The sequence below is a fragment of the Solea senegalensis genome, linkage group LG7, assembly GCF_019176455.1.
Source record: "Solea senegalensis isolate Sse05_10M linkage group LG7, IFAPA_SoseM_1, whole genome shotgun sequence".
Lineage (NCBI taxonomy): Eukaryota > Metazoa > Chordata > Actinopteri > Pleuronectiformes > Soleidae > Solea > Solea senegalensis.
The window spans coordinates 24,996,532-25,018,857 of NC_058027.1; the positions used below are offsets into that span (position 1 = coordinate 24,996,532).

Genomic DNA, 22,326 nt, shown 5'->3' on the forward strand with positions numbered 1-22,326 from the left:
AGCGCATTCTGATAAGCTTTTATGAGCGAGTCCTTATTGCCCGTGGAGGTGAAATGAGCCATAAATAGTGAGAAAACTAACTAAATTTTCCACTTGCCTTTAGTTACCTAAAGACAGAAAGTTGTTCATAATTAACTCTCCAAAGCTTATTTATTAATATTTATTATTCTTCCTGTTTGAACACTTGCCTACATTTACATGATACCAATAAAATCTACAGAACTTTGATCCCTGGAAATTTGAAAACCTTATAAAACGTTACAATTTGAAACAAGGCCCATAATAATTATTTATTACTTAACTGTTTGTTTAATGTGTTTATGACAAAGTAACACAACTAAGATTTTAAATATTTGTCTATTAAAGTATCTCTATATCTACCAATATACCGATAGTATATTAGTTTGTGCCTGATAATTCTATTCTGTTTTCACTTCTTTTATAATTTATTACATTTACCCAGCTTTCAAAGAGGCCACCGTGTGGCAGTGTTGAGCAGAAGTACAACAACGTCCCACCTCTGCTTTACACAATGTGAAGAACTTCTTTGGCCTGACATTTTTACAACCACCCGATTTAAAAATTAAAAAGTTTATTTGATCAAATAAATTGCCTGACAACTTAAAAAGGGGTTTTACAAAACAAAGATAAAACAGCTATGATGTACGGTTCACATAAACTATAACATGACGTTGAAACAGTGGACAGAGGAGATATGATGTAGTTGTGTTTTTAAAACAAAACAAAAGCTCAGTGGCAAAAAAAAGGGCTGAATGTGGAAGTGTGTTAGAATGACTTCTACAAAAGCTCTAGGCGTTGCGATCGATGCGCACATCAACCTCGCGGCCGTTGATCTTGGTTCCATTCATCATCCTGCAGGCCTTCTCCGCGCTCTCTGCCGAGTCAAATCTCACCGTCCCACAGCCCTTGGACTTCCCGTTCTCCATCTTGATTTCTGCAAACATTACCTGGCCTGCAGATCCAAAAAAGAAGAGAGAAATTAACCCACAAACGGAGTGTGATTTTACTCAAATCCCAGCATCGTGGTGTCCTTAATATACTTTTAACCACGTGTTGAAATGAAAAGGGGAAGCTTCGGTTAAAATCCTTTATGTTTTGCATTATCATTAGAATAAACGATAAGATTTTGACTGAGAAAGAGACATACCACAGTGACTGAACTTCTCTTTTAGCTTCTGCCACGTGAGATCATAGGACAGCTGCAACACAGACAGAGATTTCATTATGACACAAACTTGTAAAACAGTCGTAATTACCACCCCATTCAGCACCAGCTAACGACTCAAAACAAGAATCCTCATGACCTTATTTACAGCATCATTACCATTTAACTAAATGCACAGACAGCATAGGTTAAGGGTCCAGTGAGTTACACTTAAGAGGGGTTATTTGCATACATCGAGTTTACTTCCCAGAAGCTTGATTAAATATGGTGTAAAACTGCTTTACAACTGCTGTTCATAGCATTAATAAGCCGTTTATATGTACATTAGGAAAGGGACTTGTTATACAGAGCTGCCATCATTTCTACAGCAACATAATGATGCAATCTACCCCTAAACTATCAACTCCACTCAGGCTTCAGAGAGTTTCTTCACATAGTTGTCATTAAGTGGGGAATTCTCAGAGGTGGTCCTGTCACTTCTCGTGTCATTTACTGACAAAAACTAAAAACTCACTCATCGAACGCATACTTACATTTCGCACAAAGATCTGACAGCCACCTTTGGACCCGGAGCCTCTGTCGGACATGCCTCCGCCGCCCATGTGGCTCGGTCCACCCCCTCCGTAGCCGCCAAAGCCGCGGTTCATGTCCATTCCTGACATGCCTATGCGGTCAAAGGTGGAGCCCATACGGTCCATTGACATATTGCCCATTCCACCACCTGTAAATAACACACAAAATGAGATGAGGGATTTAACTCGGCATTATATGCAGGTTCCAGGAATGTTCCGACACAGCACAGGGTACCTCACGACACAATTCGGTGACAATCAATATATATATATATATATATATATATATATATATATATATATATATACACATATACACATATACACATACACACATACATATATACACATATATATATATACACATACACACACACACACACACACACACACGTATATACACACGTATATACATATATATACATATGCATGCAGGAGCATACAGCACGATATCCGTCTAACTGAAGAACACAAAGCATGAAAAGTTAATAGTGCAGGATTTCTCTGTTTATTCAGAACAAGGTGCATAAAGTCTATGTACTGAATGTGGATAGGGCATCTATTCACGTAGCTTTCCTCCATTATCCTGATGTAATCGCCCTTATTCATTTGAGCAGCGCCGTAAGGAGACATGAAGTTTAGTTTAAGTTTAAATTAGAGCACCTTCATTTGTGAATTAAATATCAATATTTGCTCTAGTATGAATTATCATATCACTCGAGGATGTTTTGACCCTCCCCAACTGCAACGGCTGATCTCGGATTTAAATCGACAAGGTTTTAAGACAATCTGTGCTCACAGAAAACACTGCGGCGTTCACTATGACATAGCCTTTCATCAATGTTGTCTCATGACATGACACTGAAGCCTTTATTAACATTGTGAAACCATATTGGCATTCCGTTCCATTCCTTCCACACTTGAGCTACGACACAGCGAGAACAATGACACAGTGACTTTGTTTATACGGCGAGGAGCAGACTTTGTACCAGTTTGTACTCTTAGTCACCAAACTAAACTTCGCCAGGAAGGACGGGCACAGGAATGACACAAATTATTCTATCATCATAAAATGTGCAGTTTCACATTGACATTCTGTAACTAGAACACTCTGTCCCTCTGTGCAGTTTACGTCCGTCTGTCCGGACTCATAAACCACGTAGAGAAGGGAATTTCATACAAAACATTACGTGTATAGTCTTTTATTTGTGATGTAGGGATATGTTCTGCACATAAATGTCTTTTTTTTTTACTGGTGTCAATTCAATGAGACACAATTACACATTTCGGCAGATAAAGCTGCTTCGGAGAGAAAAATTTGCAGTGACAATAAAAACAAACAGTGTTTCCCCTACACTCAATCAGCAGTGTTGCACCACCGCTGCGAGATTAATGAGCTCCACTGCTTAGATTTCACACCATCATTCATAACAATGTGCCACTAATGACCGTCATTCGTAACTTATACAAGTGAGCACCAAATGCTGTAAATTAAGACACCAAACGACAATGATTTTGGGGCCTATTTTGACTTAAATGAATATGGGTACAACACCACCTCGATCACGAATGTTGGTCCAAGGGAGCGTTACATGTCTTTACCCTGATACATACATTACAATTATCATTTTACATTGTTAAGACATTTGTGAGCCATTTTTTTTATGACTTGAGACAAGGCTGAAAGCACGTTTTGTGAGGTCAGTGATCAGGACAAATGGAAATGCTTTAAGCGGGTTTCTTATTGTTACCAAGAAGATGTTGCAATTTGTGCTGCTTATTTGATACAACTGTTTAAACTTTCAGTTATACGGAATTCAAAATCTACTTATTTCCTCAGTTATGGTTGCATAATATACTGTATGCTTAACTGCAGTTCATGCAGATCTATTCTGTATATACCACACACTGCCGATTACACATTTCACGCTTCGCTCAGCACAAACACAAAGCCAGAACCTCCGCCAGAAATGATATACACTCATACACTGAAAGAAAGTCTCTACAATCATTAAATGTATTTATCATCCACTACCCATTTAGGGACTTAATGAAGCTCAAGAGCTCCTTCCTCCTTTTACATGATTTGTGGTATAAACTGTCACAAGACCGTAAAATGGTGAAGGCTAATAATGTTTTAAATGTCAACAGTAGTAAAGGGTGTGCAGCTCTGCTAGAGAGATGATGCATACCAGATGTAAAAAAAAATAAATAAATAAAAATGGATGAAATTTTTCATGTACCTAATCCAGTCCCCATGTGCCCCATGCCACCACTGCCCATGCCCCCTCCATAACCTCCGCCTGAGGGAGAGAGCGCAGATAACATTATAACATTGCAGTGTCACTAAAGCAAAACAAAAACAAAAACAGAGCAGTCACTTACCCATTCCTCCAAAAGAATTCCCAAAACCTCGATTCACCGGCATGTCACTGTGGCCAAAGTCCCGATCCATTCCTCCCATCCCGGATCTGTACATGTCTACAAAACAGAAAATATGGCAACATTAGAGGTTATTCACAAAAAAAAAAACCTTAACGTGTTTGGATTTATCCTATACAACAGCAACATATTCAGGAGTATCATCTGGATGGAGGTTCAAGGCTTATTTCAAGAGTAGACAAAGGCCAGATGGACTGACTAAAATGTGTCTTTGGAGTATCTGTGCTTGAAGCAATCAAATTTTTGAGATACTTTCATCTTGGCGTGACACAAACTCAGCCAGAAAAACAGGTGTGTTTTAACAAAAGCACATTGAAACAGCATTGCTCTTGTTTGTGTGTGTGCTTCGTACGTGCGTCACCAAGTAAGGAAAATAATCAGGGTTCCCACGCCTTGGTTGACATCAAATTCAAAGATTTCCCAGGACCAATTCCCTCAAACGACAGCTGCTGACACAGCCTATCCTTCAGCTGAAAGATGTGGGGCCAACTTGTAAGAGCCACTTCGCCCATAGCGTCCACTTTTATTGATTGGCAGCCCGCTCTGCATCTGGACAAGTGATTGTCCTTGGTCAAAGCCAAGCTTTGTCATTTCCTTTGGTGAGCCAGAGATCTTAGTATTTGCATTTCCCAGGTATCACGTAATTTGCATTACTCGCTCCTTGTTCTGCATGGAATCTCACGTCAGTGGCAGAGAGAGAGAGAGGGAGAGACAGTGGGCAGTGTCCACAACACCAGTAATAATTACATTAGGTAGTAGGTAGGTAGCATCGTAACAAACAAGGGGCCATGGGAACCCTGATTAAGGTATATGACCTTGTTAAAGATGCTGCATGTGAACAAAGTATAACACATTTCTGACCAACAAGAGCCAGGAAAACAAAAGTGAACTTACCTCCCATCCTGCCAACTGGAGCCATGTCTCTTCCTCCAAATCCACCCATGTTGCCCATATTATCCATTCCACCGAAGCCTCCACCACCGCCACTCATTCCTGAGGAAAAAAAAACACACCAGGTTTCCAAGGTTACCTTCTCCTCTGCACCACAAAACAGACCATGGATAATGCATAGCCAACAAGAGCCTTACCTCCTCCAAGTCTGTTCGTGCCACCAAAACCAGAAACATCCATTCCTATTAAAGAAATTTACAGTCAGGCCATGTCAACATACATCAAGTGGATGTATGAGGAAATTAACTGAGTGATTATCAAACACTGTTCAAAGGTTCTTTTAGATAGTATCAGATCTTGACAGAGTAATGCTGAAGTCCTAGATTTCTGCTGGTTAGAGCTCCAGTTCTTGCTTTAACCAAGATTGAAAATGCAGCCATGCCACAGGCAGACAGTGATTATCCAACACTCCACAAGGTTACTTTTAGGCAACATGTCACATCCCAACACCTAGTTCTATGAAAGTCCTTGAAATCTGCTAGTTAAGCCTCTGCTTATCTCTTTAACCCAGTTCAACAGGAAAGCCACAGGGTCAAAGGAAGAGACGCATAACTGGCGGCCAAGAGTTGGTGGTTTGTTTGCTGACATATTAATTATTGCACAGTGATGTTCAAAGGTTTTGATTAATATTGCTTTGTGGCTCCTGGATGTTGACCAGAAAGTAGACGTGCATCCGGTTCCCTCTGATAAGCATTTGCAACTGAGAATTTGATGTACTGAACACGGCAGGACAGACCATTTCCTTTATTAATATAACTTGACAGGTAACTGACCTCCAGGAACCATAGAGCCCATGCCGCCGCCGCCGCCGCCGCCTCCTCCTCCTCCTGCACCACCACTGCTCAGGCGGTTTGCATTTATGGGTTGCCCACCTGGTCCCAGTCCCATTCCAATGCCTCCCAGACCCCCTACACACAAAAAACCCATTGTAATTTAATAATATGAAATGGAATTACATATATATCATATATTCATATATCACAGTGAATACTCAATGATGCTGTAGACATTTACCACACCATACATAGCTTCATTGAAAATCCTGTGTATAAAGTTGAAAAAAGAACAACAAACATGATCCCTGACAGCATCTGCACTGCACCAAGCATCAAGAATAGTGGTCGCACTATTTAATATCAGAGTCACACAGGCACTGCTGATGGGGAGAGCAGGTGTTGTTCATTCTTGTGTCTCGGGGATGTTTAATTTATGGAATATTACTTCATCCAATTTTGGTGCAATTAATCTACAACTCAAACCGTCTGACAGGTTGATTACTGCACAACAACTAAAACAGCTATACGGCAAAGTTAAAAGGCAATTAAAGACCCAGTCCCATTTCTCATTTTTACCACTGCCCCTTGTCTCTTGGTACTGGGGGGTGGCGTACACAAGGAAATGCTGTTTTCGGAGCACTGACGCACCAAACCAAAATTATGTATTTATTTACTGTCCAGCTCTAATGCAAGTGTGATATTCAATGGACTTTCATTATGTCTGATCTTATCATTAGTGCACTCACTTGGTAGCTGAGGTGTTTTTTCTACTTGACGAAAATCATCAGGAGGGAGAGATTTGTCATCCTATAAAACCACACAGCAAATGTATTAATGATTAGTCTTGGTACGCTGTGGAGAATTTAAGTTATAAAATAGTTTTAAACAAGTAACATACCATTTTAACATGCATCTGTCTGTCAAAAAGCATCTGTCCATTGAACATGGCTGAGTTAACGGTCAAGGAGAAAAAAACGGTGAACACTTTAAGTTTCTGCACTTTTACTAAAGCTTTGTTTGTTTACAAGACTTTTAAATGTTCATTTCTGAAGGATACATATGGCCTGCACGGCCTCCAGTGACTGGTCAAAGGTCACTGTTCCCATCCCTCTGCTCTTGCCGTCTTTATCCTCCTTTACGTCGGCTCGTTTCACCACGCCTGCCATGGCAAAAACCTCCTTCAATTTCTTCCAGCTCACCTTAAAATCCAACTGTAAAAAAAAAAAGAAGAAAGAAAACTATTTTAAATCAACCCGCAATATCATCCCTGGTTAGATGTGGAAGTTGTACATCACCAAGTCCTCACATTGGCCACAAACACTGTGGTGCCCAGTCGTCCAGCCTGTAACGCATGGATGATTTCAGGTGGGATGTTGGGGTTGTTGGCAATAGATGGCGGGAGGTTCATTCCACCGGGCATCATGTCCTGCCCACGATTTCCCCGTGGACCTCCACCTATGCGTTGCAATACGCGCCGGGCATGCTCCCCATCAGGGTCCTGATAAGATGCCAAGAAAGAAAGAAATGTTGCAATTTAAATTAAATACTAATCAAGTGCCAACTGTCTTGATAATCGATAATTTTTTGTGAATTTTGAATAATGACAAGTTCTACGATTAATTTTTCAGCTATTTAAATGTAAATATTAATAACGTTTTGTTCCTACCTCCTTGATACTGAGTGGTCTTCCATTCAGGTCGTGCTTATTCATGGTCGACACTGCCTTCTTCACAAACTCCTCATCTTTGAACTCCACCACACTGTTGAACAAGTGAAACAATAAGTTTGTGCAAACCACAAGATTGAGAAAAAGGTTTTGCAAAACATTATATGACAGCTTCTTACCCACAACCCTAACCGGGGCGATCATAAGAGTCCAGAAATCACACACATCCAAAGTTGAGGGAGTGAACAAAATACAGTTAAAATCAAGACAACGCACTGAAATGTCAAAATGTCATGTATCAACATGCCTCAGTAGTTTTAACCCCGCTGACCTGAGCCAGCAGTGTCTTGGTTGTTATAATTAGAAACAATTTTATGAAATGATACAAATATTGCAAAGCAAACAGTGTTGTTTTTATAAACATTTTGTTACTAACATATACATATTCAATGTAATTTATTTGAAACATGCTAATGCTTTGAACTGGACACAATTATTGAAGAAATTAAGATAGCACTAAGATCCCCGATTACAGTTTTACCACCACATTAAAGAAAAGTAGTTTTTCAATAAATGTCATCTATGTGATACAATTCTGCCATTTAATTGAAAGGAAAAAAACAAATAACTATAAAGGATCAAGACTGATGTGCTCCTCAGAAATGAGAGCTTTGCAATAAAGCAGAATTGTAAAAAAAAAAAAAAAATAAGATTGGAGACATGAGGGTCAATCAGTAAGACAAATCACACAACCCACATTTTCCGTTGGACAAATGGCCAAACAGACAGACTTTTAAACCAATTGAAATAACAACAACAAAAGCAAAAGTGTACTCTTAGATAAGTTCATTAGGCTACTTTTCCAAAAGTCAACAGGACATCTCCCTTTCAAATGATTATCAATCATTAGCCATCTGTCAGGTGCTAAACACAACCTACAATATCTCCAGTTCAGTTACATGGTCAGACCCAAAGGATCAAAACCTAAAAGAGCACTTGAGGGCATTTAAAACCCCGTGCAGCAAGTTGGCCACATCACTTACCCTTGACTTTCCTTCTGCATCCTTAAAGAGCTCCACGTATGTAACCTCACCAACTACATGAGACATACAAAGGAAAAATACCAAAAGAACAAAGGAATTTAAGTCACCAAGTCTTCAAGTCGCCGTTGGCCTTGGCAATGCCGCTACAGATGGAGATGTCCCATTTATGATCAACAGTCAGCCCAGACCAACATTCCACCAGACAACACCATGCCTTTCTGGGCAGTGACTGAGACACCAACAGGCCAAGGCCAGAGAGAAACACAGCTACATAAACCTGGGAAATTCAAAAGACTTCAACATAAACAGTTTGTCAAAAGATTCCATTCGTGGTGGATGAAAGTTTTAAGCTGCCCTTTGACCTATCAAAAGGCGTCTTGAGACCCTCATAGTTCAGGAAGTAAAACATTGCAACATTTTCATTCATATAATTAAGATTCACCTTGCAACAGGTGCAACGGAAACATTCAACAAATCAATTATACTACTGGTTTGAGGTTACATTTTGGAGCTGACGATGCCATAAGAACAAGTAAAAATATAACTAAGTCCTTTACTCACAGACATATCAGCCCAAACTGAATTAGTGTCCATCCAAAATAATTTATTAAAACTCCAATAGCTAAATATCAAGCTATGTTGGTTTCCTACTATTTGCACTAAATTCATCCAAAGAAAACTACAGACTTTTTGACTAATGCTAGAAGAAGAATGTTCCATCTGGTAACAGGCAAAAAGGGTGAAGAACTTCTACAAAAGCTGGAAAGATAGAAAGCAGAGACACATCCCCAACACTGGGGACATTACCTTTCTCCCGCATTAGATCTTTAATTGCCTGCCATTTCATGTCATACGGGATATTGCTGATGAACACACGGTTCCTGTGAGCGTTCTTCTTTTCTGCACCATGTTTGTCTTTGTAGGGATGGAAGCGGTTTGCTCTTCTACTTCCAGTGGATTTCTCTTTACCGTCTTGCTTTTCATTGGAAACCAGTATTTCCTCAGATTCCCTGTAAAAACAGCACCAAGATACAAGTCAGAAAACAGCACATCTCACAAAAAGCCTTGTATGTATACTAAAAAAAAAAACTACACTATTAAATGTGAGTAGTAGGAGTAATTTAGCATTTAAGAGGTCGATCGATCAGGTTATTTCTATGATCAAGGCCAATTTCTTTAGAAATTAAGGTAGCTGGTGGCTGATAATTGATGCAGACTTTTTGGCCCAATTTTCTTTTTTCCCATCTGATACAAGAACTTTTTTATAAGGAAGGACAAATTATACAAAAAAAAGTGCTTGACTTTAGTTAGCAGTTATTAAACAATGCTAATGGTCCGTCTCTCCAACCTACATTTTAGTGCAGTGCAATAATACATAGTATTTTCAACAAAAAAACGGGTCATCGAACACTGAAAGAAATAGAATCAACTTTTAAATGAAAAAAAGTTGGTGACTTCTGAGAACAGAAATGTGTAATTTGTAATAATTGGCCATCAATAAATAATTGGCCATTACTTAAAAAAATGGCAAGCATTGACCTGATTAATCAGCCCAAGCAATTAATAAGTCAAACTCTAGACTGTATAATGCAATTAGTTACACTCAGACACTTTTATTATGTTCACTTGTTAACACAGTATCTGATTTAATCAATAGAATAGAATGAATCAATATGTAAACACAGCAGCAACTAAATGTATTTGTTGTTGAGTATTTGAGAAACGGCTAAATTCCTGCGATTTACAAGCATCACCATCAGTACAGTTTACAGAAAATGGTTTGATGAATAAAAAGCTTCTAGTGAGTGTTGGAAAAAGACCTAGGTGACACCAGAGGTCACAGGTGAATAACCAGACTGCTTCAAAACCAGGCTACACAATTAATCGCAAACTACATTTAGACAAAGTGCAATAACCCAAGAAAGACAGCGCAAATGTGAAAAGAATGTTTGTAACTTGAAAAATGACAAAAAAGGTCAAATCATGAGGAATTTAATATAATTTTACCATGCTGTACATTTCTAGTTTTGTAATAAAGAAAGGCAACAGCAACCCAAATAATTAGTTGTTAGAACTAAGGTTTGTAGAGCATCTGTGAGCAAACATATCACACCTTGCAGCAAAAACACATTTTTGTTAAATCAATTTAACTGGGGTTGTGAAATTATTATTTTTTTACTGAATCATTTTAGTTTGTAGACATAAGATATTTAAGAACCTCATTATTTGGAGGATTGTGAACCACCAATGTTCAGACTTCAACATTTATGACATTGAAATGTTATGAACCAAACAACTAGCTGATTAATCGAGAATCATCAACACTATAATAGATTACCAAAATAATAGTAAATTACAGCCATATACAACATTATACCTTTAGAAGTGACCAGTGAGTGTATATGTGTACTTAGACATCGTTTGTTTTGATGATGTAGCATTCCCGAGCCGTTTGTAGCTATTGTTAGGTGAAAACAATGAAGCTAAATTGTTATGTTGACATCGGCATGGATGCTGAGGATGACTAAGATACAAAAACAGAGCACAGTCCCGTTAAATTTCTCCAACTGGGCAGTTAAAATTCTTTTACATTTGAAATGACACAAAAAACGGTTTGTTCCAGGTCAGTGTTTGCGTTAGCTTTTATACGAGCATAGCACACACAGTTTAGCTCCCGGTGAAGGTTGCACCGAGTTTGTGGACCCAAACCATAACAGCTACAAACTAGATTATGTATTTTCATACTATAGTACATTTAAAATGATGTACGTGTATATATTGCTCGCTACATGCCTATGTATGCTTTGATATTTTGGATGTGGAGGTTTTTGGCTGACAATAGCTAGCATCCCATGACTCCATTTTAGCTAAACTAGCTAACAGCTACACAAGCGGCGCCGACAGAGCGATCTCCATTTTTCACTCACGTTTTCACGCCATTCGGTGTTTCTTGGGATGTCTCGTCGCTTTCGGACACCGACACCGACACGGACACCGCAGCGGATTCGTCCTGCCTCGGCTCCTCGTCAAGAGTTGAAACATCTGCCATGTTGCGGGATGCTTGTAGCACACACGACACTTATAGATGCCCCTGACTCTACGCAGTTCAAAATGTGCAGGCGAGATTTGTGCCTCCAACGCGAGATTTGGGAGACTGTTGCCAGGCAGCTAGGCTTGGCAAAAGGATGAAATGAACAGTGTGTAACAGTAAAGTTTATTGGCAGAAATTGAATAAACTACCCATAGTTTTGGCTGTTTGTTTGAATGTATAAATGCTGGATTATATACACTTAACATGATCCTTTTATTTGTAATTAACGACACGGTTTGGTGCTTTACTGAGGCTGCCATCTTGTGGGTTAGGGTTAGCTTCTAGAGCAGGATTTAGCCCCTTGGCCGTTCCTGACAAATGTAATTGGAAATTAGAAAATGAACATAAATAAGATAACATCATGTATGCTTTTATTTTGAAGCCAACTTTTTAACTAAATATATATATTGTGTGTGTTTGCACGTGCTTGCATGTGTGAGCAACTTCACGTAGCTTACGTGAGATGCTCCTCAAAGACGTCATCTCATGTTTAAAAGAAGAAAGCTGTGTATTTAGTTTGAGAAGAACAGGTTGCCGTGTTCACACTGTAGTGAAAGTGGAATGCACATTTTGTTCAGTATTATTTTGGAGAATTGTATTTAATTATACAGTATAATGCTGGTGTTTTCACAATTTTCCATTCATTTCAGCTTGTGAAAATGGTACGATTTACTACTTTTTATAAAGAGCTATTACCCACCCCTGTTCTACATCTATAGCCAAACTGATAAACCAGCCAGAGCACAAGTATGAAATTTTGGAGGGGAATCTCACTACACAAACGAAGAATTACTTCCTTTCTGGAACACAATGGCTACCGTTGTTTCCTAACATACTTGGGAAAGGGAGGGTTGAGTGGAGGAGTCCTCCATTAATTGCAATCTTCAGTCTCACCATTAGATGTCACTAATTCTTACACACGGAACCTGGAATTTCCAAGGTCAGAGATACCATACACATATGCTGTTTTTGGGTGCAAAATATTGATTATTATTGCTACCTATGGCTGACATACACTACTGTTTTAAAGTTAAACATATGAATTGGAGAACAGGATTTTTAAAGAGAACACACCACACAGTGTCTTGCACAATTATAAACAAGGCTTTAGTGTGCTTCGTGATTCATGCATTGATGTGCTTACATTTTGGCAGCAGGTGAGTAGCAATGGACCTCGTGATTAGAGAGGGAATTCTCAGAAAATGGACAGATATACTGTATTGTATTGTGTATTTGTGACTTGATGCCACACAAATCAAATTTGATTTGATTTGTTTTCTAATTTCCGACGGTGTAATTCACAGAGCAATACCAGTAAAACATATGACTTACAATATTTCAGGCGACACACTTACAGTGTCAGACTATAAAAGTCGTGCCGTATTGATTGAGAAACAGAGCCAAGCCAGTTCATCATTCCCCGAAACTATTGACTGGTGCACTTTTACTTCCAGTTCTTTTACTACTGGAGGAATAATTTCATTTCCTTTAATACAAAGTGCTCCAGTGTTTGTAGAGAAGAAATTTCAGCTTGTCTCTGCAGATGCTTAATCTCTTATCACTTATTTTAAAGTTGAGTAATTTTTGTTTGTGTGTGATATTAGGAGTTTCCCTCAGAAATTTCAACCCCCCACATTCCATAGTAGCAGTAACACTGAAGCAGCAAGCCGTAAATCTTAAGACGCTCACCACATTTGTAGATTTTTATCACTGCTTTTGGATCTGATTTCTCACAGTCGGTGCCAAAATGACCTCTTTGCCGTGGCTTCATTGGAAGCACTCCAAACTGAAAATGTTATCCTCTTTTAAACAGTGAGGTATGCTTCAACAAACCAAAGAAAAGTATAATATTCTGTAAGCTACAAGAAACCCACACTAAAGGACAGTATTAAGTACATTTATTATTGTGGGAGCATTCCGCAGAATCATACAGTCACAGTTGGCAGTATCACATTTGCTCCTGACCCGTTGTCTGGCTGAGATAAGTCCACAGCAAGCTTTATCTTTATGTCCTATGGACACTGCGTAATACTCCAAAATTCCTTATGCAACGCGTCTCAGCACCTAGAGTCATATGAGTCCAAAGCACATTAGCCTTACCTTGACACACAATGTAAAAGACAAGCGTTTGCATGATGCACTTGTTGGCAGATGTGATAAAGACGAAAAGCTCCACTCCAGGTCATTGAACTTCTGTTAATATTCACATGCACTGATTTATTCAATAATTTCTCGGAGCCACTTCACTGTAATGGATTTATAACAATGGGCGTGCAACTCACACTGTCTGTACCTGGTCCCTGTGAAAAGTGAAGACACACAATTGTGCTAAGACCTGGTAGTTTTCCATTTTGACCTTGTCTTTTAAATTGACACCATAGGGCAGAGCCAGGAAATGTCTAATGGCTTCATTGTCTACACAGGGTGCCAACTCCCCATCTCATTTACAAGAGACTGCCCTTGAGATAAATGTGAAATAAAACGGTACGAGTAGCCGTCCTGCTTGACCAGTCACAGCTGTGCCGCTCCACCCATTTCTAGTAGCAAGAAACTGCTGCCGACACACAAAAATGGACATTTCAGAAGAAAACACAGCAGAGATCTAAAACTTTGAAGTGCAATTAAATCAGTGGGATGGGATTTATGTCAGTGTTACAGCTCTCCCGGGGAGTTTTGTCTCTTACTTAAGGGAGAAAATTGAGCTCTCTTTGACCACTTCACCTTACATAACACATCAGACACAGCGACGACCATCTCCCCCGTGGTCACTGTCACTGCACCACTCTGAGAACAACAACAACACTGCTGATACATATAATTGCACTTTAAAAACAGACATGCTCGGCCACTTCACAGCCGCGTTGATACGGTGGGAAATCTGATGAGTCACTGAACGCGATACTGCTTTGTATACATTTCAATCAAAACACACTCTGTCTCTTCTCACTCAGCAGGGTCCGGGAAGGTTGTGTTTCTTCTTTCTGGGACTTTAAACGGCGGTGTTAATTCAGTGTGGGCATTACAAACTGCACCAATTAAAAGCACATCACACAAGCAGTATGAGGACAGTGCTGTGCTGGACCAAAAAATACCTTTGCAGCAGCATTTACCGGCCAGCAGCAGTGAGAGGCAGCATTTCTCCCTTCTCGCTTTAAAACCATGTTATTCCTGTCACATTTTGGTGGAGTCCTTTTTAAGAAGAGACAAAAATAAGCCAGGGAGGGGAGACTGAGGATGCTGCTGCATCATGCGTGGTGTTGGCGAGGTGCAATGTTATGAATGACTGAAGCAGCGGAGCAGCTGAGTGAGACTAACAAGTGGTTGCCATGCAGCAGGAGCAAGCGTGCATGCCTCTGGAGGGAGAGATAGAGAAACAGAATGATAATGAGTAGGAGGCAGCAAGTGAGGGAGCATGAGGAGGGGAGATGTATCTCTGGGAGGAACACACACACATCAGAGGTGCTTGATCCAGTCCATAGCTCTCGCTCCCTCAGTTTCTCCCTCTTGATCTGAAGCGCTTTCTTGCGTTGAGGGGAGAGCTTAGCTTATAACGCGTCTGATATGTTGTCAGTTGATGACTTAATGGATGTACGTCTGGGGGCTCCAGGACGGAGGAGTTGCTGGCAAGACACAGCAGCAACAGGTCTGTAAGGATGGAACGATAATGATGGTGAGACGCCTTTTTTTCTTCTTCTTCTTCTTCTTCTTCTTTCTTAGACATCCAGGCTTGAAGATCTGTCATTGCAGTCTCTCCTGTCTGCCTCTCATCCCCTCTCTCACTCTTTCTCTCATACACACAAACCACGCAGACTTGTATACTGTCCTCCTCATCCTTCCACTTCTTTCTCCCCTGTCCTTTCCCTCTGTTCCTGTCTGTATGTGTCCTCCCTATCTCATCCCCTCCTCCCTGCCTCTCACTTGAGCCACCTGCTGCTTGTTTTCATGTGAACGATTTGCCAGATAAAGATTGACAGACGCATGACTTCCACTTGTGTGACCGCACCAATGTTGTCGTTATGCTTTGTCAGTCGCTGTCCCTTTCCTAGTCTCGTGGAATTACACTGTCTGGCAGAGGCATCTGCTCTCACGCAACAGGTAGAGGTCCCTTCCCTCTGAAGCAAACATGCGTGCATACATAATTACATACATCACAGTGTCACCAGATGTGGCGTTTTTTTTGTCTCATTGGCACCTGCTTCTGCTTTGTCCATGTTCTAACAGCTGGCTATGCACTGCGACACAATGTAATTCTCACCAGACTTAAAGGAATGCAGTCATGGCATTGGCTCGTACTCCTGAAACCGTTTCTCTGCGTTCTGTCTCAGTCTGTGGTTCATGTTTTCCTTTTGTAGTGCTTTGCTAAATTCTCAAAGGGGATGTGTGTGTGTGTGTGTGTGTGAAAGAGAGAGATTGAAGTCTCCAGACATCTGTTGGATATCGCACTCAAAACAGGCTATTTATAGACACCCGTAACTCTGCTCAATGTGTATTTTCTGTACGTCCTCAACCATATCTGCACCCTTGTTTCTCATCACAAAATGCAGTGCACCTTCAGTGTGATAATATTGAAGTCGGTGGATTGAATGGAGCCTCTCTGCACTAACCTGAAGCAGTCATGTAATCTCTGCGCAGGTAACATGCAGGCTTCTGAGCGCCTGACCCTATCGGAGGAAAGATGAGGCACCTAGAACTTGGTTTACCATGTTTAGCGCCCACTACAACCACTCCCTTGCTGCCATGAGCGGAAACGACATGATGGCGCACTCCCTGACTCTGGAGCAGAAGACGGCGTTTGCCTTCGTGGGGATGCTGCTGGTGTTCCTGGGGCTGCTGATAGTCAGGTGCTTCAGGATCTTGCTGGACCCCTACAGCAGCATGCCCTCCTCCAACTGGGCCGACGGCATAGAGGGGCTGGAGAAGGGGACGTTTGAGTACGCCCTCACTTAACACAGGGACACACACACACACACATCCACAGATGTCCTCACGAACAGAGATGCTCACAAATTCAAACACACACACATAGCCCCACGCAACCATTGCTCCCGACACTGACGCACCATTCAAACATCTCTCTGTGACGGACTCGACCGAGAGACTGAAGCTGTGTATGTTGTTCAATGTGTGTGCGTTAGTTAGCTCAGAGCCAGACATGTCTGTCGTGTCGTGTGTGTCGGACCAAGAGTGAGACAGATGCTGTGTCATATTCTCCGTCACCTTCTATCCAAGTGGCGCGCATTTCAGATCACCGAGTTGCACAGAAAGTGGCCGAAAGGGCCCTTTTAATAACTCAATGCCTACAAGTTGAATGTCTTATGTAGATAAAACGAGGTGGATGCTTGTGTGACAGGATGCAGGGTCAGGGTGAAGCGGGGACTATTCAGATACAGTTTGACGACTCAGGGACAAGATTCCTCCTGTGAACTCCGAATGGGAAACAGAGTGACGCCACTTCTGCACAAGAATGTATACTGTATGGTTGGATACAGGGTATTATGTTAAAATAGTGCTTTGTGGACTAATCAAAAACAATCTGTTGGTGCCGCCGCCGCCGCCGCTGCTGCTGCTGCTGCTGCTGCTGCTGCCGCTTTGTGTACAGATTGGTCCTCGCGGTGGTGTCTTGTTTTTTTGGACGTCACGCAGCGAAAGGCAACTGAACAAACTGTGAATCATATCACGGTGTCACTGTTTTCTTAACGATGCAAAAACAAGTCTTTGGAGAGTGTGTACTGCTGCTGGCCTATGATAATGGTACACCGTATGTCACACGGTAATGTTTACTCTTGTCTGCAAAGACATACGATGGTTGTGTTGATTTCTTTCCCCCCCCCATCTGTCAAGCGCTCTGTCCAAAGTTTGGCTGATGCGGTCGAGCCAAAGAACTTTTGAGGGAAATTAGGATTGAATTAGGATTCTCTCTTTCAGTGCTGCTAGTTTTCTAATGACAAGAAGAAACTCTCAGTACCCGTCTGCAGAGGGCAAGGTCACGTGGAAAATGGGGGTGGGATGTCTGTCAACGCTGCACGTGGACACCTTTTTTCCTCCTATTCTCAGCCATCCTCACCCATTCTCACCTGCTCTCTTCCCTCTAGAGAGAGGAAGACGGGACTAAACGGAGATTCTGTAAAACTGCAGCAGACTGGGCGAACTCTTGAGTGTTCCTTTGCTAATTTTTACAGTCTACGGTTTTTCCTTAGTGCTGTGAATCTGCCTTACTGTGACCTTCAATGGGTTTATGTGCCTTCATCTAGAAACATTAGAGCACCTGAGTGTGTGTGCGTGTGTGTGTGCGCACGCCTGTGTGTATGTGGCATATCATGATGACCGACAGTGCATCTCGTGACCTGTTGCTTGCTCAGCTGGTGGTAGAGATTCTTGTTGATATAGATTTGATTCAATGATGTGAAATAAATGGAATTTCTTCACTTTAAAAATGTCGTCGGTAGACTTTTTGGTTCTCTGGTTGCACTCTGTGGAGCATGAGTTACACACGTCGGCTGAACAAATAGGATTCAGGCGACAGTTGACAGCGCAATGTACATTATTGCTCCAGCAAGTAGCACAAGAGGGAGTGTGGCAGCAGAGGAGAAAGAGATGCTTGTCGGTGGGTACAAAAAAGTTCTGGGTCTCAAATATCACAGGAGAAAGATTACTCCTTTAACTTTAATGCACTTGGTCCACTGATGTTCATGCTTCACTATAGCTTCACAGAAGAAGGTTACGTTGGTAAAAAACAAAGGTCACAAGCACTTTCTCATTATCCCAAACCACAGTAGAATCACCCTGACCATATATGCCACTTGCCTGAACTTTTTGAGAACCAGCGGAATTGTGTGTCCCCCATAAGGCGCTACATTTGGGCTGACAATATTGGACCGCATAGACTTCCCATGTGGGACCCATGTTACTAAAAAAACATATGGGACCTGAAGTGTTCCCACTTCAAGCCAATGCCCATTTAGTACCCAGGTAGTCTAGAAAGGGTACTAAGTGGCCATTGGCTTGAAGTGGACAAACCCACCCCATATTATTAACCTGGATATAACCCTTATGAGGCCCACATGGACTTGCTGGCTGGGAAAGTAGTGAACCCATGAACCCATAAATCTTCTCAGCACTCTGAGTCAAAAGCATCCTCAATATTTCCACTCTGTTCAGTTTTTGGTCTGATGTTAACAGTCACGGCACATATCACAGTTTGCTCATGCTCAAAATGTCAGGCCAAAGGGCACGAACTGAGCCGCCAACCGTTGGCGTCCACGATTTTCATGACCGTGCAGTGAATGACAGCCACTTGATTGTCCACGGTTGTTGATTTTGGGTAACCCTGATTTCGGGTTGTCTGAGGTACTCTCCCTTCCCTGCTTGAAATCAGCAACCTGCCTATTTGTGGATATCAAGGGGAGTCACGCCGAGTGTGCTCTTTGTGGATTTGCTCAGAGGTCGTTCCCTTTTTATTGATATTGATCACAGCTCCTTCAAACTTGCAAAGAAGCAAAGACAAACATTTGAGTTTTTCATGGACAGTGATATAAGGCTTTGGGCCTGGGTCATACTTTCAAGTTCATGTCTAAAGAGTTATGCTAAAGTCCATGTGACCTAAATGTCATCATCCACCAACATTAGTGGTTGTAGGACGTACGCGATTACCTACACCATAGACCATAGATGTTACCATAGATGCCATAGAGGAAGTCCGCCAGTGCCCATGAAAGTACAACCCATTGCTCAACAAATACCTGAACATACAAATGGAGGGAACTCATGGTGCTACCGGAATGTAATGTGTAATGTGTCATTTAAATGAGCAGCAGCTCTTTGAGGACGCGTAATGCAGAAAGTATGACCCAACCTCATACTACAGTGATGCCTCAAAAGGGCAGTTACACTTCCAGGTGAGGTCAAGAACTATTTCAAGTCTTATGTGTGAGTATGCACGTATGGTCTATTGAGCCAAAAGGGCAAATGTAGCAGCAGTAAGTGATACACACTGGCATCCAATGACAGTCTTGTGTTGACAAAGCAGGTCCTGATCTGCAAAGTCTACTGCAATGAGGGGCCAAACCACCTTTCAAGCCCCCCCCCAACCCACATCATTCGCCTGGAATGCAATCATTATTGCACCATTATCTCTGTCACCGAGGTGACATCCTTATCTGACATCTTTCTTTTTAGTGGAAAAACACTGCCCTTTTTTTCTGCTCAGTCTCGAAGCCCACTAACCTTAGTTGGAAAAACCTTAGCTGGAAAACTCACAATGACGTTATCAGATTTGAACAAATGTGCCCACTCTGTTTATTGTATTTTCAGGTCTTATTGTGCTGTCAGATTGCATTTGACTTGACATTTACTTAAAATTCCATAAACCACTTTCCATTCATTGATTGGAGACAACTAAACTCTTCTTCTTTGCATACAAAAATAAGATTTTTCCTATAATGACACAGCATATTTCCTAAATGCAGCAGCAAGTAGGCTTAAATAATTCTTACGTAGTATTAGACCTATGACTCAGCTGAATTGTGAACCTTAGCGTTTGATAATCAATTATCAGTTTTATTACTTGTGGTCTTCGGACCTCACAAGCTATGCTCTTGATTTGTTGTGATAAGGTCAGGGGATACAAACGCCTTTACCAGCTCTAAAGGTGCCGTGATCTCTGATGAATGCTACTTTCACAACAGTCATGTCATTAAAAAAAAAAAGCTTGAGGCAGTCGGATCATTGAGGTGATAAACAATGTTTAATTGTTTTAAAAGGCTCTGTGCACAGGCCTCAATAAAACCATTGTGTTCTGCAACAACAGTGGAGCATTTTGGTCTTAATGGGAACGTGCAAACGACAAAATATCCAACTTTATTTATGAGTCATCTCAAATTCAACGCCTGAGCAAAGACCTGTAGTAGCCTGCACCAACATGTGGGGACTTGTCGTGAAATATGCAGTGTTTTCTGATAATTATTAATGATTATGAATCTATCATGTTTAATAATTGACTTTCAATTGACTGAGAACTTCACTTTGTTTCACTCCATTATCCTTCTGTTGCAGGCAAATGTTTCTTTACAGTGCAAATAGAGTAAGAAATACTACATTTGATATTCATGGTTCCAACTGGATTATTTTTATTATTATTATTATTAATAATAATAATAATAATTATAATGGTAATAATAATAATAACAATAATAACATTAATAATAATGATAATAATAATAATAACGATTATATCAACTTTAACAACATATTTCTACATACAAGACAATTAAACAGGAAATAGAGTTTTGTTATTATTTCTTTTAAATTTGCTGATTTTTTTGTGAATCAGTATCTTTATTAAATCTGTATTATACAACATATACAAATCAATTTCATGTGACACATTTAAATTAAACAAAAGCAAAAATGGCTACCAATATATGACATCGTTATTCTAATAACAGGAGCCTAATCTTATACCATACCTTAATCACTGCACCTGTATGTACACTTGTAAACTTCCTTATTGCGGGATTAATAAATCTTATCTTGTTTTATCTAAAATATTCCATCAGCTTCATATCAAAAAGAACCTTTTGTCATCCAGGTATTATCGGAAGATTGCAGTGCATCCATCTCCTCAGTATGGCAGCCCAAACATTAATGTATCCATGTTAAAAAACAAAATCTATTATTATTATTATCATTGAGTTTAAATTAGACTTCAGTGCTAACTTTTCGTGACAGGGCCTGAACTCTGCAGGAAGCTCCTCCGATACAAAGAATAAGATAATTAATGAGAGATATTTAATTCTAGCACTAATTGACAAAATGCTGCCATCGACTAAGTCCATAGCTGAGGTGAGCTATAGTGATCACCTACTGTTTCCTTTATGGCAGCCCTTAACGATATACTATCAGGAATCCTGTCTACCGGTATCTGTTCTTTTGCACTTCTTGTTACCACATTAAAGTGAGCAGAGCTGTTTGATAAATGCCGCCAACAGATATTTTTAGGCCACTTTTTGAGCCCTTTGAACATTAAGTAGAGTGCACTTCAAGTATTTAATGAAATAAATTCAAACTTTGTCAGGATTTCTGACTTTCTAACACAAAACTGAGCGTTAAAATCACCAGCGAAAATACATAACATTTTCTCTCTCGCGTGACTCTTTTGGAAAACAACCGCCGTGTTGTTCAGTGGACACATAAAAACACACGCTTGAGTATTTCTCTCGGCTTGTCAAGGTCAGATTTCAAGCCATTAGTCTGCCTTTCACTGAGTGCATAAATCACCGTGGTGTATCAGTAATGAGGAAGTTCACCTGTTAAGAGGTCTTTTAAAAGCAATTTAGAAGTCATGTGGCTCTGGAGAAAGGGCCCCCGGCATGTTCCACGTAATCCATGGTGTTATATTAACTCAAATTTTGCCTCATGAATTCCAACTTTCCCACTTAAAGACTTAAAGAATCATAAAGAAACAACATAGATTATCGCTGTCATAGCTTTTATGAGCCCCATATCATGGTCACTGTAATTGACCTCCATCTTGTTACCAGACTTTAACTTTAATCGTTCATGCACTCGCTGCTTCGTTTTCCACCGTGCATTGTTAGTATC

At 40.6% G+C, this 22,326-nt stretch overlaps 2 protein-coding genes across 4 annotated transcripts; one reads left to right on the forward strand and one right to left on the reverse strand.

Annotated features, from left to right (window-relative positions):
• Positions 1-575: 575 nt before the first annotated feature.
• myef2 (myelin expression factor 2) lies at positions 576-11,755 on the reverse strand. 2 transcript variants are annotated; one of them, XM_044029454.1, is made up of 17 exons: positions 11,564-11,755; positions 9,444-9,646; positions 8,637-8,689; positions 7,773-7,780; positions 7,594-7,687; positions 7,234-7,425; positions 6,985-7,138; positions 6,826-6,875; positions 6,674-6,734; positions 5,925-6,059; positions 5,289-5,333; positions 5,095-5,193; positions 4,144-4,239; positions 4,002-4,061; positions 1,720-1,907; positions 1,169-1,220; positions 576-973 (listed from the first exon to the last, which is right to left on the reverse strand). In XM_044029454.1, exons 1-17 carry the CDS (start codon positions 11,683-11,685, stop codon positions 810-812), a joined length of 1,776 nt encoding a protein of 591 aa, XP_043885389.1. In that variant the 5' UTR covers positions 11,686-11,755; the 3' UTR covers positions 576-809. The 2 variants fall into 2 exon arrangements, with proteins under 2 accessions (XP_043885389.1, XP_043885390.1); XM_044029455.1 differs by lacking the exon at positions 4,002-4,061.
• A 3,374-nt stretch (positions 11,756-15,129) lies between these two features.
• Positions 15,130-20,560, forward strand: ctxn2 (cortexin 2). Of its 2 annotated transcripts, none has more exons than XM_044030145.1 (2): positions 15,130-15,397; positions 16,341-20,560. In XM_044030145.1, the coding sequence occupies exon 2, from the start codon at positions 16,429-16,431 to the stop codon at positions 16,672-16,674; it is 246 nt and encodes an 81-aa protein (XP_043886080.1). In that variant the 5' UTR covers positions 15,130-15,397; positions 16,341-16,428; the 3' UTR covers positions 16,675-20,560. The 2 variants fall into 2 exon arrangements, with proteins under 2 accessions (XP_043886080.1, XP_043886079.1); XM_044030144.1 differs by having other exon boundaries at positions 16,360-20,560.
• The last annotated feature ends 1,766 nt before the right edge of the window (positions 20,561-22,326 follow it).

Bases quoted from the DNA above. Each gene is read 5' to 3' on its own strand.
- ctxn2 (XM_044030145.1), top strand. From the start codon at position 16,429: ATGTTTAGCGCCCACTACAACCACTCCCTTGCTGCCATGAGCGGAAAC.
- myef2 (XM_044029454.1), bottom strand. From the start codon at position 11,685: ATGGCAGATGTTTCAACTCTTGACGAGGAGCCGAGGCAGGACGAATCC. The intron at 8,690-9,443 runs GTAATGTCCCCA...TGTCTCATGTAG, and splicing joins AGATCTAATGCGGGAGAAAG to TTGGTGAGGTTACATACGTG. The intron at 6,735-6,825 runs GTATGTTACTTG...GTGGTTTTATAG, and splicing joins GACAGATGCATGTTAAAATG to GATGACAAATCTCTCCCTCC.